This window comes from Morone saxatilis, unplaced genomic scaffold, assembly GCF_004916995.1.
Source record: "Morone saxatilis isolate NCDOM2014 unplaced genomic scaffold, NCSU_SB_2.0 Contig22, whole genome shotgun sequence".
Lineage (NCBI taxonomy): Eukaryota > Metazoa > Chordata > Actinopteri > Moronidae > Morone > Morone saxatilis.
Genome location: NW_023339785.1, coordinates 26,137,772 through 26,153,076, shown reverse-complemented (window position 1 = coordinate 26,153,076; position 15,305 = coordinate 26,137,772). Strand labels below are relative to the sequence as shown.

Here is a 15,305-nt window from a genome sequence, read left to right as displayed (position 1 = left end):
TGCAAAATTAAGGGCGTGGTCACTTTGAGTGACAGACGGCTGTTTTCAGGCTCCATTCGGCTCCTCACTGAGCTCCTCACTGAGCTCCTCACTGAGCTCCACAACAGCTCTTCAGAAACCTGTAGGTGACGTCTCTAGTTTGAGTTAAACATGAGATTCGCTGAACGTAACATGTGAGAGAGTAAAACCTGAACTCAGCAACAGAAACTTCACCTGGAGGCTCTGACTCCATTTCTCAGACAGAAATAATGACATCTTTAGTTCTTATATGGTCTTTATTATGATTAAACACATAAGAATCAGTTATTTAAACATATATATATTTTTATATACTATATGTACTATATATTTAGCTTTAGTTGTTACAACATTCATAATAACCTGAACGTCACATCTAAGAGCATCTGTAAAACAATTAGTGCAATTTACATTTAAAACTTTACAGTTGAAACTAAAAAACAAAACAAAAAAACAGCTTCTGTCTGCAAAAATATACAAATCATCTATTCAATAAAACCTCAGGTAAAAACTGAATACAGCAACAGAACATCTGGAGGCACATCAGCTCAGTAACACACCACTGCACCGGCAGGAAACACACACGTTAACACACATCAGAGCACTGAGGGTGTCCAAGCGTTTGGATGAGGCACTACACGGACTCCGGCCTGCAGACTGAACCACCGCCCGGGTTCAGACGGGTGGGGCTTAATAAGGACAGGTGAGTCAGACGCTACGAGGCACGACGGGACGCAGAGAAGCAGAAAAAATCACGTTAAAGCGTTTTTAACATTCAGCGACAAATAAAATCAATAAAACAAAGAAAGAAAAATCGATTGAGCTTCTTCAAAAATCTTGTGTTTTTATGGAAGAACATTTCTGCCAATGTGATGAAATAAAGTTTCCTGTCAGAGATTATAATGAGAAACATTCTCAATATTTTAACTTAATATTAATACTAATGAGTTAGTATCTTAAAATAAATACAGACAGAAATAATGACTTCTTCTTCTTCTTAGATGGAAAATCAATATGTTGACTGATTATCTGAAAATAACGAGAAACTTTCTCATTATAATAACTTACAGGATACTTTTTTTTCATCACAGTGGCAGAAATGTTCTTCCATAGTTTTGGGTTCAGGAAATATTAAAAATATGCAGAATTTTCCCTCTAAAGGAACGACGCAACATTAAAAACATGAAATTATGATCCGAATATTTCATTTTAAATATCATAACCTGCAGTGTCACAGCACTGAAGTATCTTTCCACCTTTCCACCTTTTTAGGGAACGATTTTCAGAGTAAAAGCATGTTGATTATTTTGTAAGAGTAGCAGAAATTTGGCCATTTTTGACATTTTCCATCAACACATTCTGTCAACTGTTAGTTCCTAAAAAACTTTTAAACTCAATGACCTTATTACTATTTATGGCAGGAAATGTTGTATTTTATCAGTTTTATCCACTAGAAAGTTCTAACATTTGTGTAAAATCTAAGTTATTAACTATTTAATAACCTATAAATGACCGTTCAAATTAATGCAAACATCATAAAAGAGACGCTGCTGTATATTGTACACTTTGTTTCGGTCTGAGGAGCTCATTAACAAACGGTTCACACACCTGCGATCACACTGGTGGGTTTTTACGTTGATTTCAGTTCATTTATCGATTCCACTTCCTGCTGAACCGTCACAGTCGAACAATGTCACGTTTTGTTTTGATGAAACTTATATTAAAGTAAAAGATGCTACTTTCATATCCTGTGTGAACAAGAAAAGACAAGAAAAGTGTCCCTATAACATGATGGTGAAGCACTTGAGACCATTGCTGCATTTAAGGACAGTGGGATATTACAGTTGTTGTTTCTAATGCAAAAAAATCTAATTTTAAAAATTACTTTTATAGTGTTTGTTTAGAGTTTGTCTCTTGCTTGATTTTCTGAAAAATGGCATAATGTGTTCACCTGTTAGCTTTAGCCTCAGTCTGTTAGCTTTAAACGTCTCTGCATGCTGATTTTCACAGAAATGAACTGAAACCAACGTTGGCCAAAATAATTAATAATTTGTAAAACGATCGGCGAGATGTGAAGTTTAAACAGTTAATAAAACATGTAAAACCAGCAGTTGTGGTTGTTTAACAGCCGGTGGAAGAAAGAGGAGATAAAACGCTGCTGTAATACACAACACCACAGTACTTCATGCATGTAATAAAACACTGTGACAGTATCTGTACAGTTCAAAGTACTCACAGAGATACTGTCAGTACACAGTGTCCACTTCAGCCCGACTCATGAGGAAGCTCAGCAGTCCATGAAAGCTAACAGTTAATGCCACTGATGTATCAGCACTCATTCTCAGATCTGTCTCCATTCAAAGCCACAAACCTTCACTGTACCTCCCATTAATAAAAGCTACAGTTTGTATGAACTTGGGTTTGAGACTTTGAATAAAAACAGGTTCCTTGAATTTCAAGTCAAACACAGAACTACAACATATTGTTTGTTACCTTCTAGCACCAAAAAACATCCAAATAAATCAGTTAATGCAGAACTTGGATTTAAAAAAAAACAACTAAATATCACAACCAAAGTACAGCAATTGAATACTGTTGTGGCTACATGAAGAGCTGGGACCTTCAGATCCCTGGTCCAGTCCAGAAACTGTCCTTTAAAGACCTTCTGCATCTCCAGGAATGTGGACGAAGTTCATAAAGTCCTCCTCCGCCGCCGTCAGAGGCTGAGTGAGTATAAACTGGCAGTTGAAGGGCAGAGCTCACTAATGAGAAGGGGAGACTGAAATATGTTGCACCAAATTCAATCAACGTGAACGATGATCTTTGCTTTACTGGAGGTGGATAAATAAACTCACGCAGGCTTTTACATCTATAATATTCTGCTGTCGACTGATAACAGCATTGGTGCTCAGTATCAGATAATAAAATGTAATATTTAGATCAGTGTAGGATATTGTACAAAGGGCTTCATTATCACACAGATATGGTCGTAATTTTACAGCTGATGATGCTGATTTTGCTCCTTCAAATAACTAATAATGTGTTTAATATGATCTTGCTGCCTCAGATTAAGAATTAGAACCAAAACTACTTAATTTGTTGCATTAATTTGGTTTTGCCAAGCTAACTGGCTAACTAGCTTGGCAAACTAATGTTTCTAGCTTAGTTTAGCTAGTATTGTATTGCGTTTTCTAGGTAGTATCTGGCGTTGTAATGGTAGTGCCACAATTTGTTCTCACATTTTAGGACATCTATATACCTAATTTTCATTTTTTGGTTTTATATAATTCAGTTTTGGCAAGCTAGCTCGACAACCAGCTCACCAAGCTAGTAATGTGTCTAAGATATATTTTTTTTTATTAAGATCTAAACAAACTTATCTTATAAAGTCTGTGTTGTTGCCAAAGTAAAAGCTTTCTATCTGCTGAAATACAAACTGTGCTTCAGGCGTTTACAGTTTAGTTTCATTTAACTTTCTTTCCACAGCTCAGACTGAGCCGTTATGTTTTAAATTAGTTCCTTCACTCGTGTGAAATTTCCAGTTTGCGGTGGGCGCTGCAGGTTCAGAGAAACAGAGATTTCTTGTTGGAGAGCCTTACTTCGACGTGAATTTCTGAAACCAACGTTACCAAAGAATTTTACACGAGAGAAAAAGAAAGATCTCTGGTTTAGATAAATGTGGTTACAGCTTCTCTTCAGGACTGCTTCAGTATTTTTCTTCATAATCTCCAAAAATAATCTGAGACATTGAGGTTAGCTGCACATTATTTCTACACCTAAAGTTATAACGATATATGAACTGACACTGAGTCTACTGCTACTTACTGTACAAATACAGTCACATTTAACAACTTCTGTTAAACACTTTTTTTTTTTTCAACTCTAAAGCTTATCCATACTGAGAAATTGTCAAAATTCAATATCAACTCTGTTAATGTATGCAGAACTCCTGTTATGAATCGGTTAAATACTCTTGCATTCTAATTAAAAAAGTCCATTTTAGTAGCTGAATATTGAGCGTGGTTACTGTAGTAAGTGCTTGGTCAGCAGGATGGAAATGTGATCCCAACTGGGCCAAACTCAAGGTGATCCAGAACCACCATGTGCAGGTTGTAAAAGTCGGACCTCCTTCAGTCGATCTGCGGCCCGTCAGCGTCGCTATGAAGCTACATGAGTGAAACCACAGCTGGCTGCTGGCGCCAAAACGGCTTCCTGCAACAGGAAGCAGGCGGAAGGCAGGACACCGATTTCCAGGTGGTCGGTCAGTGTCCTCCGTCTCTGGAGGACGGACTCTCAGAGCGTCCGTCCTTCGCACCTGAGGACTTCTTCTGCTTCTGCTTTGACTTCCTCAGCATCCGGACCTTCAGACACAGCAGAGGGACACACATTATATACACTCAGCTACAGGTAGACTAGAGGTACACACACAGTGTACAAACTACAGGCACATGTATATACTACATGTATACAACATACACCAAACTACAGATTAAGTAAAGGTTACTCAGGATATACCAAATTAAACATAAATCACATTAATACACATAATATACACAAGATACACATAAACTACAGGTAAAACACACAATACACCAGAGAGTATGGGTTCCTCTGTCGGAAAAGCTACAAACAAAAGAAGAAAGGCTACGGATGCCCTGCAGGGACAAACGGTACCTTTGGTCCTGCCGCAGAGATGATGATGTGTCCCGGCGGTTGGATCCATGGCTCTCCGTCCACCTGGACAGGTATGGGTTTGCTCACAGTCAGCCTGATGTAGTTCCCTTGAGCGATACGAATCCCTGAACGCATCCCGCTCTGCACCTGACCCTGCACACACACACACACACACACACACACACACATGGTTGAAAGCTCTGAAAGAAGTAAGTGACCCTTGAGTCAGAACGTTGTTGTTTATTAGGACTCACCATGTGGACGACCCCGGTGACCCCGACCACCTCCAGCAGCCCGTCATCGATGCTTGGTTTCCCATAGCGACCATCAACCTCTGACCCCCAGAGATCAGCACCAGAGCCCCAACTACACACACACACACACAGGTAGATAAGTCAGATCCAGACCCGGCCCGTTAATATAAGACCCGCTATCCGACCCGTGCTATACACAGTCAGATTTTTACAATTATAGGTGTGACATGTTAAACACAACATTTTCGTTCTCTCCCGCAAATTTATATAAATATATTTTTTTACCAGTTACACAACGTTTTTCCGCAGGTAGCCGACCCGGTACAGGTGTGTGTGTTACCTGGGGATGTTGAGGAAGATCAGTCCCTCTATGTTGGGTAAGGGGACGTTCTGACCGTCCACCTGCAGCTGAAGCTCTTTGTGGAGACTCCGGCTGTAGCTGATCTTCTGCAGGCCGACCTTCACATACACTCCTTTGTTATGAAACCTGTGGGGGGAGCAGGTGAGTACGGTGGCTGAGAGGAATCAGAGAACAACACCACAACGGAAGAGAGCAACAAGTCTGTGTTTCTGTAGGTGGGGCTTCAAATAAAGTCTATATTTGTAGAAACGTGTGTCAGCTGTGTCCGAACAAACCGAAGTGGACAGAAGTTACCTGCTGGTGAATTTATCGGGTTCGTCCTCTCGGGCCTGGTGGAAGTCAAGGCTGAGCTCTGCGTCGATGCCGAGACCAAAGTAGTTGTTCATCTGCACAATCTGACAGATTAAGAGACAGTTACACCTGTTACAGTAACAGTTATATCTACAGTTCCATGTAGTTGTATATGAACGGCATATTAATTTCATTTCATCAAATAAAATGTGACAAAAGATCCATTGTGTAGGGATTTAGTGACATCTAGTGGGTGCTACTAGACACTTCACCCTTCTTTTCTAAGTATGTGGGAGAACCCACTTAACTAGAACCAGTGTTTGGTTTGTCTGTTCTGGGCTACTGTAGAAACATGGCGGTTCAACATTGGCGGGACTCCGCCAGCAGAGGATAAAAACGTCTCATTCTAAGGTAATAAAAACACAAAAACTCTTATTAATAAATTAATATTAATCTAAGCTAACATTTACTGTAGAGTCAGTGTAAAGTTTAAATTATTTGGAAAAATAAGTTATGAGAAAATGTTCATGTAAAGTCAAAATTATGACATAAAAAGCTGAAATTATGACATTAAAAGGGAAATTTATGAGATAATTAAAATATCTTTGACTTTATTATCAAGGCTACGTTTTCATCATTTTTTCTATTTAACTGTCAGAAACTTGCTTCCATAAAGAACAGACTGGTTTTTGGCTGAGAAAAACGTATACGCCATAAATGACTTGATGGTGCACTGATTCTCCTTCTGTCTACGGGACAGTCTCTGTTCTGTGACTCTCACAAATAAAGACATCAGCGGTGGCTCAATACGATTTAGTTAGTTGACTTGAGATAACGGACCTTGGGTGGCTCCAGGAAGCCGTTGTCCTTGCCGTCCTCAGAGATGTCCTGGGCGTCCAGCAGGATGGTCCATCGGTCCATCAGAACCTCGTCAGCCTCGTCGACAGAGACCAGGATGTGGTGGGGGTCCTCGCCGCTGTAACCTGCTCCCCAGCGCAGGATACGAGCCAGGTCGTTACCTGTCGAGACGGGACGGACTTTAGACCTGGTTTTAGTTGGGCTCTTGAGTCCCAGCAGGTCTTTATAAGTCCTTCACTAAGTTCTTTAAAACTCAAGTAAATCAGGTTAAAATGACGTGATGACTTTAATGTGTTAATCTGTTGCTAGGAAACATCTGTAGTTCTGTCCAATCAACTATGTAAACAGGAAGTCACTGTTAGCTAGCATAACTTCCAAAAGCTACAGTTTTAGAAGCTAAAAGATTCATCTTTGTAAACGTCCTAATCAACAACAACTAATCTCTATGTAAGAATTAGTTTGCGAGCTGCAACCTGTTTTAATTTAGTGATGATAAACCTTTGTAAACACTGATGTTAGCATGAGGCTAACTTTAAACTGAAGAACAGCTGCTGAAGTGATGAACTTAAAGTCGTGTTGGTCTGACCTGTTCCCAGAGGCACGATGCCGATGGGCGGCTCTCGACAGACCAGTTTGTGCCGGACAGCTTCCAGTACTCCCAGCACCCAGCCCACCGTCCCATCACCCCCACAGACAAGAACCCGAAACCTGGGAACCTCCCGGAACGTGTGGAGGCTGGACCAGAGGAAAACATCAGAAAAATGTATTTCATCATAATATCTTGATGATTGATGTCCTCTCACAGTCTGAGCAGCAGATCAGCTAAACATATCTGCAGTGTGTTTACATACAAATCATATTTAAGATATTTTAATGCTTAAAATTCTGATTATTTGAGTTCCAGGCGTGTCGGCGGCTCTCACCCAGCCAGCGGTCCTCCATTGGAAATGTCAAAGACCTGGTGGGGGTTGAGAAGTTTCCGGAAGCTGTAGAGGAGCTCTCTTCCCTTCAGACCGCCGCTCTTTGGGTTGACGAACACCAGCAGGGGACAGATGTCGTCTCCCAGCTCGTTGTGCTGACAGACAGAAAGTATAACCTCAGAGTCAGAGTGGGGACATATGAAGTGACACAAATTTCACACAGTGTGACTGTCAGTTACCAGGATCTCTGGGAGGACAAGAGAGCTGAGCGTCTTGTTGTTGACAGTCGTGTCTTTGGCCAACATGTAGATCCGCTCAGCTTCAGAGAAACAGGAGATCTGCAACGCCACCGCACCTGAACACACACACACACACTGTGATACAACTACCACCTTAATTCTGCTGAATCAATCCAAGTTTCCTTATATAAAACGTTTAAAACAATCAGAGTGCTGCACAGACTAAAGTGCATGGCACAGCGATAGCAAGTACAGGACACTGAGAAGTAGTAACACACAACACCAATAACTGACAATAAAAGATACTATATATAAATATAAAGCAATATCAAATATTTTAAATGGAGACAGAATAAAACTACTAGAGAAACCAAAACTCATTGAAAAATGTACGTCTTGAGTTTTGTCTTAAAAGTGTCAATAGAGGGGCAGCGTTTGAGTGAAAGCAGAAACTATTCCAAAGCTGACCACTGCTCACAATAGCAGGAGTACAGCTGCTGCTAACAGAGCTAACCAACTGCTGTCAGACTTTCTGTGTCCGCACTGGAACCACAGAGACTCTGCTTGAGCTTTTCACTAGAAGCACATTCACGCTGTTTATTGTAACGTTAGCTAAGCTCAGAGAGGCTAACTCTCCGGTGTCTGTGTCTAACAGCTACGTAGCAGTCTGCAAAGTGGAGACGGTTTTAAAGATATATTCATACGTAATACTTAATACTTAATACTTTGCACTAAAATGTCCAGATTTGGACCTGAATCAATAAACAAAACCAATAATTACTCAAATACAGAGTTTCAGCAGAAATACGTGATTGAGTTACTCTTCATACTCTCTACAGGGGACAGGGTTTACAAAACCCATCTGGCATCAAGCGTTTACCAGTGAGTCTCAATGTAAATAAATAACTGTGTTAGCTACAACTGTGGATCCCAACCAGCAAGGGTTGTAAGCCAGAGGTCATGAGATTATTAAAAATAACTATCCACAAATGGAAGTACCAGGAGTAAACGTCTCTGTAAACGACTGTAAAAGTCTCCATCACTGCGGCGTCTCCCTAGTATGCACACATTTGACTGCAAGCTGTTCTAAGAAGTTAATAGTTTACTTTCTATATAACGTTACTTTTTAACAATGTGTTAAATAATCATGTTAATCAGCTGCTCCAACAATAGTGGCCAACTTCAACGCACAGCCTTTACTTCATGAAGAGTCTGAGAAACATGAGTCCCTGTAGAGGACCAACATGAAACAAGACAGGACAACGTTTTACTAATATAACTAGTCTGTGATGATTAAATACAACTTTTAATTGATGATTAAGCTACTGTAGTATTACACAGTATATATATATAATATAATATAGTATATCAGTTGAAATGTGGCAGACATAATATGTAAAATCTGAATAACACTAAGATTTCCTTCCATATAAGGAACCTTTATCAGTAATAACGTCGTCAGTCCAACTACCCACAATGCTGCTGTCACTACGACTCGTCAGCGCAGTAATGGCAGCGCCGCTAGATGGCGAAACACCCAATCAAACTCTTATTTTGGTTTGGTCACAGTTTGTAGGTCGGCGTGCTTCAGCCTTTCTTCATGCACAGTGTTTCTATGTTTTATTGAAGATTAGACAGAACCAGAAGAGCACATGATGAACTGTAAAGAGTCTCACAGCAGCAGTTCCTCCGTGAAGAGAAACAAAAAGGCAAATATAAAACGCTGTCAGAGCTGGTTAAGGACAGACGCGTCGACACTTTTAAATATTTGATCACAGCACCGCACGCAACCTTAAAAATCCACCTGGCATGGTGGTTTCCATGACAACCGCCTCACCTTGACTGGCATAGATGTGGCTGATGGTGACCAGGTGACCTGCAGAGACAGACAGACAGAGGGACAGACAGAGGGACAGACAGACAGACAGACAGAGGGACAGACAGACAGAGGGAGGGAGAGGAGTTAGATGAGTGGTCCCGCTGTGAGCTGACCTCAATAAGAAGTGATGTTTACACACAAACCGACCGACCAATCAGAAACAGGCAGAAGACTGAGACTGAAGGTCGACCGATGTGTTTGTTTCACGGCCAATACAGAAACCAATTAATAGTAACTGAATTAAGAATAATCAGTGGAGGAGTTGAGCCTTACTTGAGTATTTCCATTTTATGCTCCCTTATACTTCCTATACTCTGTCCACCAAACTCCATTGAAAAAAAAACAGTAATTTTACTGAGCAGATAATCGTAGAACACTCTTCAAACTGGACAGAAACAAAATAGTTTTTAACTCTTTCTCAGATATCTAAGTACAGTACTTGAGTAAAAGTACTTAGTTACTTTCCACCACTGCAGTGCAGAAACTGGAGCTGTCAGCCCATCAGACAGGTTGTAATTAAAGCTGTCCAGCCGACTGCAGCTACTTCCCGCTTCGACCACTGTACGACTGCAGTCTGATGTAAGTGTTATGATCTACAGCTCAGGTAGATTCGGCTCAGACTCACTCTTGATGGTCAGGTGTTCCTGGATCAGCTGGCCGTACTCCTCTTTGGTCAGCAGGGGGGGCAGTCCTCCAATCAGCAGGCTGACCTGCACCGCTCGGTTCCTGTTCTCCACGATGTAGAACCGGGTCTGGTTCATCTGACGCAGAGAGGCCTGGGAGGACAAAGCATGTTTATTTCACCTGGAATACATCTTCTCTCTGAAGGTTGGAGTCATATAAACTTTATTTACCTCCCTTCATTCATTTCTGTTTATTCAGCACTATGCATAACATCATAACAGTTGCAGTAATAAAGTCTGTCAGATCTCCTCGTACCTTCCTGATCTCCTGCAGCTTGTCCACAATCTTCTCCTGAGGACTCAGCGTCTGTCTCTGAACTGGAGGAGAAACAAGGAGGAGAGGTCACGACCTCCTGTTCTTCAGTTTAGCCTTATGCTAAATTAGCATCGTGCTAACCTCAGTGTTTACTGAATTAAAACAGGTTGCAGCTCACAAACATTAGATGTTATATATCTTATAAATGTTGACATCCACTAACTGGCCAGTGTAACTGCTGTGTGGCTAACTGAAAAACCAACGTTAGCATGCTAATATCTGATCCGTTGAAAGGTTGAAATGTCTGACCTAAAACTTATATTACATTCTTATTATAATCTGGATCTAATCTGAATGAATATATGTCGGTGAATTAAGGATTTATTTCCACCAGATTGTTGAAACACTAACAGAGACGGTTTTAATGAGTTTTATTCTGTTTCTGTCCACTTTGAATGAAGTTATGATGATCTGAAGGTAAAATGAGCAACACTTGACCTTACTGCTCACCTTGCTTGCTGCTCATGCAGACCTCCAGCAGGCTGAAACTGGACGCGTCTTCTTCCTGAAACAACACGCAGTCATCAGCAGGAGCTCTGATGGACACTGAAGGTTCATTCATTCTCAGTGGCAGCGGTTGGATCTCACAGAGGTTACATTACACCGACTGATCTCTCTTTGTCCATAAACACACACATCAGGAGCAGTGTGGCGTTCACTGTCTCACTAAATAAACTTACATGAGACAGAATTAGACGGCAGTCATACATTTTCTATTGAGGAAAGATCTCAACTTGTACATTTGTGCTTCCAAAACATTACAACGTACACTGTCATTCAAATTCAAATTAGTTGATTTACTCCACAATCTATTCACGTACCCCATGCCTACCCACTGCATAAGTATCCACTGGGGTACAAGCCGGGGTGAAAGTAGGCCGGTACAGTCTGGTGCACCATACCACTAAAAGATTCAGTGCTGGTTCGCAGTGCTGGAAACAGGGGACAGCAGCTGCCTGCCAAAACCCACATTGTCTTATGCAGGTTACAGAGGAGATGAAATAACTGAGGCAGATGGAGACGAAGATGTACGCAGACTGAACAACGGCATTAAAATAAAATAAAGAAATTGTATTAATGCTGGCGTTCGACAATGACTGCAGGAAGGAAAGTTCTTTAATTAACATTTAAAATGAGACTGTACAGTATTTTAAAGTTCTGTAGTGATTGGGCTGACTCTGTTTTTATAATCAACATTTTGGTTCCATTTTTATGATAAATAATATATAATATATAATAACTATAATAATATCAAAATATACAAACTAAAAACTGCCTGCTGGCTGAACTAATGGCACAAGCACTAAGGTCAGTTCGTTGTCTTTGTTTAAACTGTTCCAGTGTTTGTGCACAGATCGGCTCTGGCATCATCCGAATCCGTACGGATCCTAAATCATCCTTCTGAGAGAATTTTCTCCGGTTTCGAGGCCCACAGCTATCAACGTTTCCCTCCCTCTACGGGTCCCTGTAGGCTGTATTAAAGCAGTAGGAGCTTTCCAGCTGCTGTCAGCCATTGTAAAGGTTTCCAGGTGCGCAGTACCGCACTGCAGCAAATATTCATATTTAAGCAGCAAAGATAAAAACTGTAGTCATAAAGGCTGACAGAGGGAACAGAATGAAACATTTAGCTGCTGAAATAACTTGTTACGAGAGCTCTGATGGAGTTTGACGGCTGTTATCCTGCAGACTGTTTCTCTGTGTGCAGAAGAACATTCATTAACATCAGATCCTGACTGATCTGTCGCTGTGTCAGGAGACTTAAATAATCGATGAAGACGCTGCTGTGCCTCGTGCATTAAATACGCACAGCGTCTCATAATGAGGAGACACTTTCACCCTCCTGCAACCAGCTGCTATTAATCAGAATTTTATCATTTTTATGGCGTTATGACTACGATCTGCACATCAGCACTGTAAAAACAAATGTTTTGTCTCAACAAAAATAATGAACACAACAGTTTTTATCAATCTTATTGAGTTATGGCAACAAATGTACATTGAGTGAGAGGAATTAGCTTTTCCTCTACAATCAAAGGTATTTTTAATTAGCACTTAATAATTGGTTCTTAACAGTTTTTAAATTGCTTAGGCTACTCATGAAAATTAAACTGTTCCAACTGGTTTTTCCACGTTTCCACGATGTTTCATGAAGTTCAGTTTTACTAACTACTCGGACAGCTATAAGAACGTGTGCAGCGCTTGGAAGGGTGCGTTTGATTTATTGTTCCCATTCTTGTTTTTGATTTCTGAAATGACTGCGAAGCACTGACATCGTTTAAATCTGTTCTTCTAATTTCTTTCTACACCCTGAGGGTGTTCAGGCTATGAAGCTGGGTTTAGACGTACGGGCAAGAACTTTAATCTACTTTCACCCCTGGTTACAAGTACGGCAGCACGATATGGTAAAAACATCATATTAGGATTATTTTGACAGATATGATTTGTGATTAGTGGGAATGATCATTTTTACATCACAAATTACATTTTTGACTTAAAGAACTATTTTGAGTGGTCTGTACCAAACGAACGTGTTGTATTAAATCTAGAGATGAGGAGGTGAAGGAATCTCTGCAGACCTGCAGTACTTCATTATAATGCCGTTCATCACATATTTTAGCTGTACCAGACTATTTCCTGTGGTCACTGTGGGGTTTTACAGTTTGGTTTCACCTGTTTGTGGAGCTGACTGAGGACCTCAGTAAGGACTGAAGCTGCCGTGCTGCTCTGAGAGACGGAGACGGAGACGAAAGCGGCGCCCGACCTGAAAACACACAGCAGGTGAGGACATCAACATACTGCAACCACTCAGGTAGAACGACAGTGACACTGAAGGCGTCCGCTGTCTCACCTGTGCACCTTGATGACCTCAGAGTCTCGCTGTTTGGCCCTCAGCAGCCAGGCCTCACCGCCGTCCTTCAGAGAGCCCCTGTTGTCTGAACCACTGTTACGGTTGAGGATGTCGTCGCTATGGGGACGCTGCAAACCGCCGAGCTCTTGCAGCTCGTAGTCCTGAGGTTCGTCGGGGATGTAGAAGGCCCTAAGTGCCGCCTCCTGCAGGACAACACAGGTACTGCAGGGTTAGCAAGTGCGACTAACATCAGTAGTAATAGTTTCAGAAAAGGGTTCAATGAAGTCTGCAGACAAGAAAACCCAAACATTTCTTTAAATAAATGTATAATCAATTTTTTTTTATTGAACTGAACTGAGAACAATGTTTAGTGTCAAATTATTTATCAAACTAGATTCACAGAGATTTAAATAAAGTTGAGACACAGTCTTTAGCAGCCTTTACTTTGATTGATGGTCAATTTTAGCATTTGTTTTATTAAAATAAATTAGACAAAACATAAATCTAATTTTAGTTTAGGCATCCAGCTAGCTAACTGTAGCTAAGCTAACTGGGGTTGTCCTGCTGACTGTATCTTGGCTGTACGGTGTGGGTCTGGTGTCGGTCTCTGTACGGTGTGGGTCTGGTGTCGGTCGCTGTACGGTGTGGGTCTGGGGGGGGGGTACGATGAACTGAGGAGATATCATCTGCTCTTACCATTAGAAGACTTTGTTGTACAATTTAAATCCCTACAAGGATTTTTAACTCAGTGAAACTTTTGCTGCTGTCTCGAGCCGTTGGAAGAGAATTAATGTTGTTATAGATTAAGCAGGTACTTTTAGCTCTGATGGGATTTACGTGTACTTGTCAATGATATAACTTGTAAATGATTATTTGTGTTATAAGGTAAAAACGATCATCTTTAGAACGTTTTAGGGAGGCTCAATTACGTCAGTTTGCATAATGAGTACTTGTTGACTTTTAATCTTTAGTACATTTGCTGTAACTTGTTATCCATACGTACTTTGAAAACAATCATGATGCTTTTGGTTTCTTGTAAATCGTTTGTGTGGGTATATAATGGCTGTTGTGCAGAGGATCAAAGTACTGTAGAGATGTGGTATTGATAGCCGAGGTGTTTCGTGAACATTCATTAAAAGGCAGGAACGTTTTCTGTCTTTCTTTTGCGGTCTATTTAAGAATGGTTTTATTGTCATCAGGAAAAAGGAGGAAACTGTGCAGAGTTCAGCTAAACGCGGGGTTCAGGGTTCTACTTGAGCCACTGTAATACAGAATTAAAAGACTATATGAAACAGAGTGAGTTTTAACTGCATTTAGATAAAAATGTTGAAATGTTTCAGTTACAAAACACGTGTCTGGCGTTCGGCCAACCTCGACCACTGACGGGGGGCTGTGGATCTTTTTTTTGCTATGTACGCGGTGACTCAGGTGGGGCTCTGACCAGTTACATAATGCTCATCAACAGTTTCGTCACCCCTCATTCGGCGAAACCGATCGTGTTGATTCCTGGTCCAGGAGTCAACGGCACGCAAATTCAGTCTGTACAGAGAATAGTCTGACTCAAAACGGCTCAGTCGATTTTCAAGAACGAAATTTAGATCAATGTTTGTATTCAACAATAGTTCAAAATGTAAGTATGTCTGACGGGCACCATACACAGAGGTACACACAAACCAACACACAACACACAAAACCAACAGAAACAAAACAAACGCAACACACACACACAGACAACACACAGAACACACACAAACACAACAACAAAAACAACAAAACAACAAACAAACACAAAGAACACACCAAACAACACACAACACACAACCAACACGACATACACCACAGCAACAACAACGACACACAAAACACAAAACAACACACACACCACAAAGCACCATAAAATCCCTAGATGCAAGTGTTTCGGAAAGCATATGTTTGACACCACAGAACAAAACAAAATCTTAATT

General features: G+C 40.9%; 1 protein-coding gene across 1 annotated transcript in view; it reads right to left on the bottom strand.

Moving 5' to 3' along the window:
* Nucleotides 1-267: 267 nt before the first annotated feature.
* Nucleotides 268-15,305, bottom strand: part of LOC118333677 (diacylglycerol kinase theta-like) — a gene marked incomplete in the record, with an annotated part of 28,240 nt that continues 13,202 nt past the window's right edge. The window contains 15 exon segments of the mRNA XM_035669425.1: nucleotides 268-4,379; nucleotides 4,693-4,845; nucleotides 4,947-5,058; nucleotides 5,287-5,433; nucleotides 5,602-5,702; nucleotides 6,439-6,617; nucleotides 7,043-7,191; nucleotides 7,380-7,531; nucleotides 7,616-7,731; nucleotides 9,453-9,491; nucleotides 10,120-10,270; nucleotides 10,434-10,495; nucleotides 10,944-10,998; nucleotides 13,164-13,254; nucleotides 13,342-13,544. Coding sequence (XP_035525318.1) covers nucleotides 4,281-4,379; nucleotides 4,693-4,845; nucleotides 4,947-5,058; nucleotides 5,287-5,433; nucleotides 5,602-5,702; nucleotides 6,439-6,617; nucleotides 7,043-7,191; nucleotides 7,380-7,531; nucleotides 7,616-7,731; nucleotides 9,453-9,491; nucleotides 10,120-10,270; nucleotides 10,434-10,495; nucleotides 10,944-10,998; nucleotides 13,164-13,254; nucleotides 13,342-13,544 — 1,809 coding nt within the window.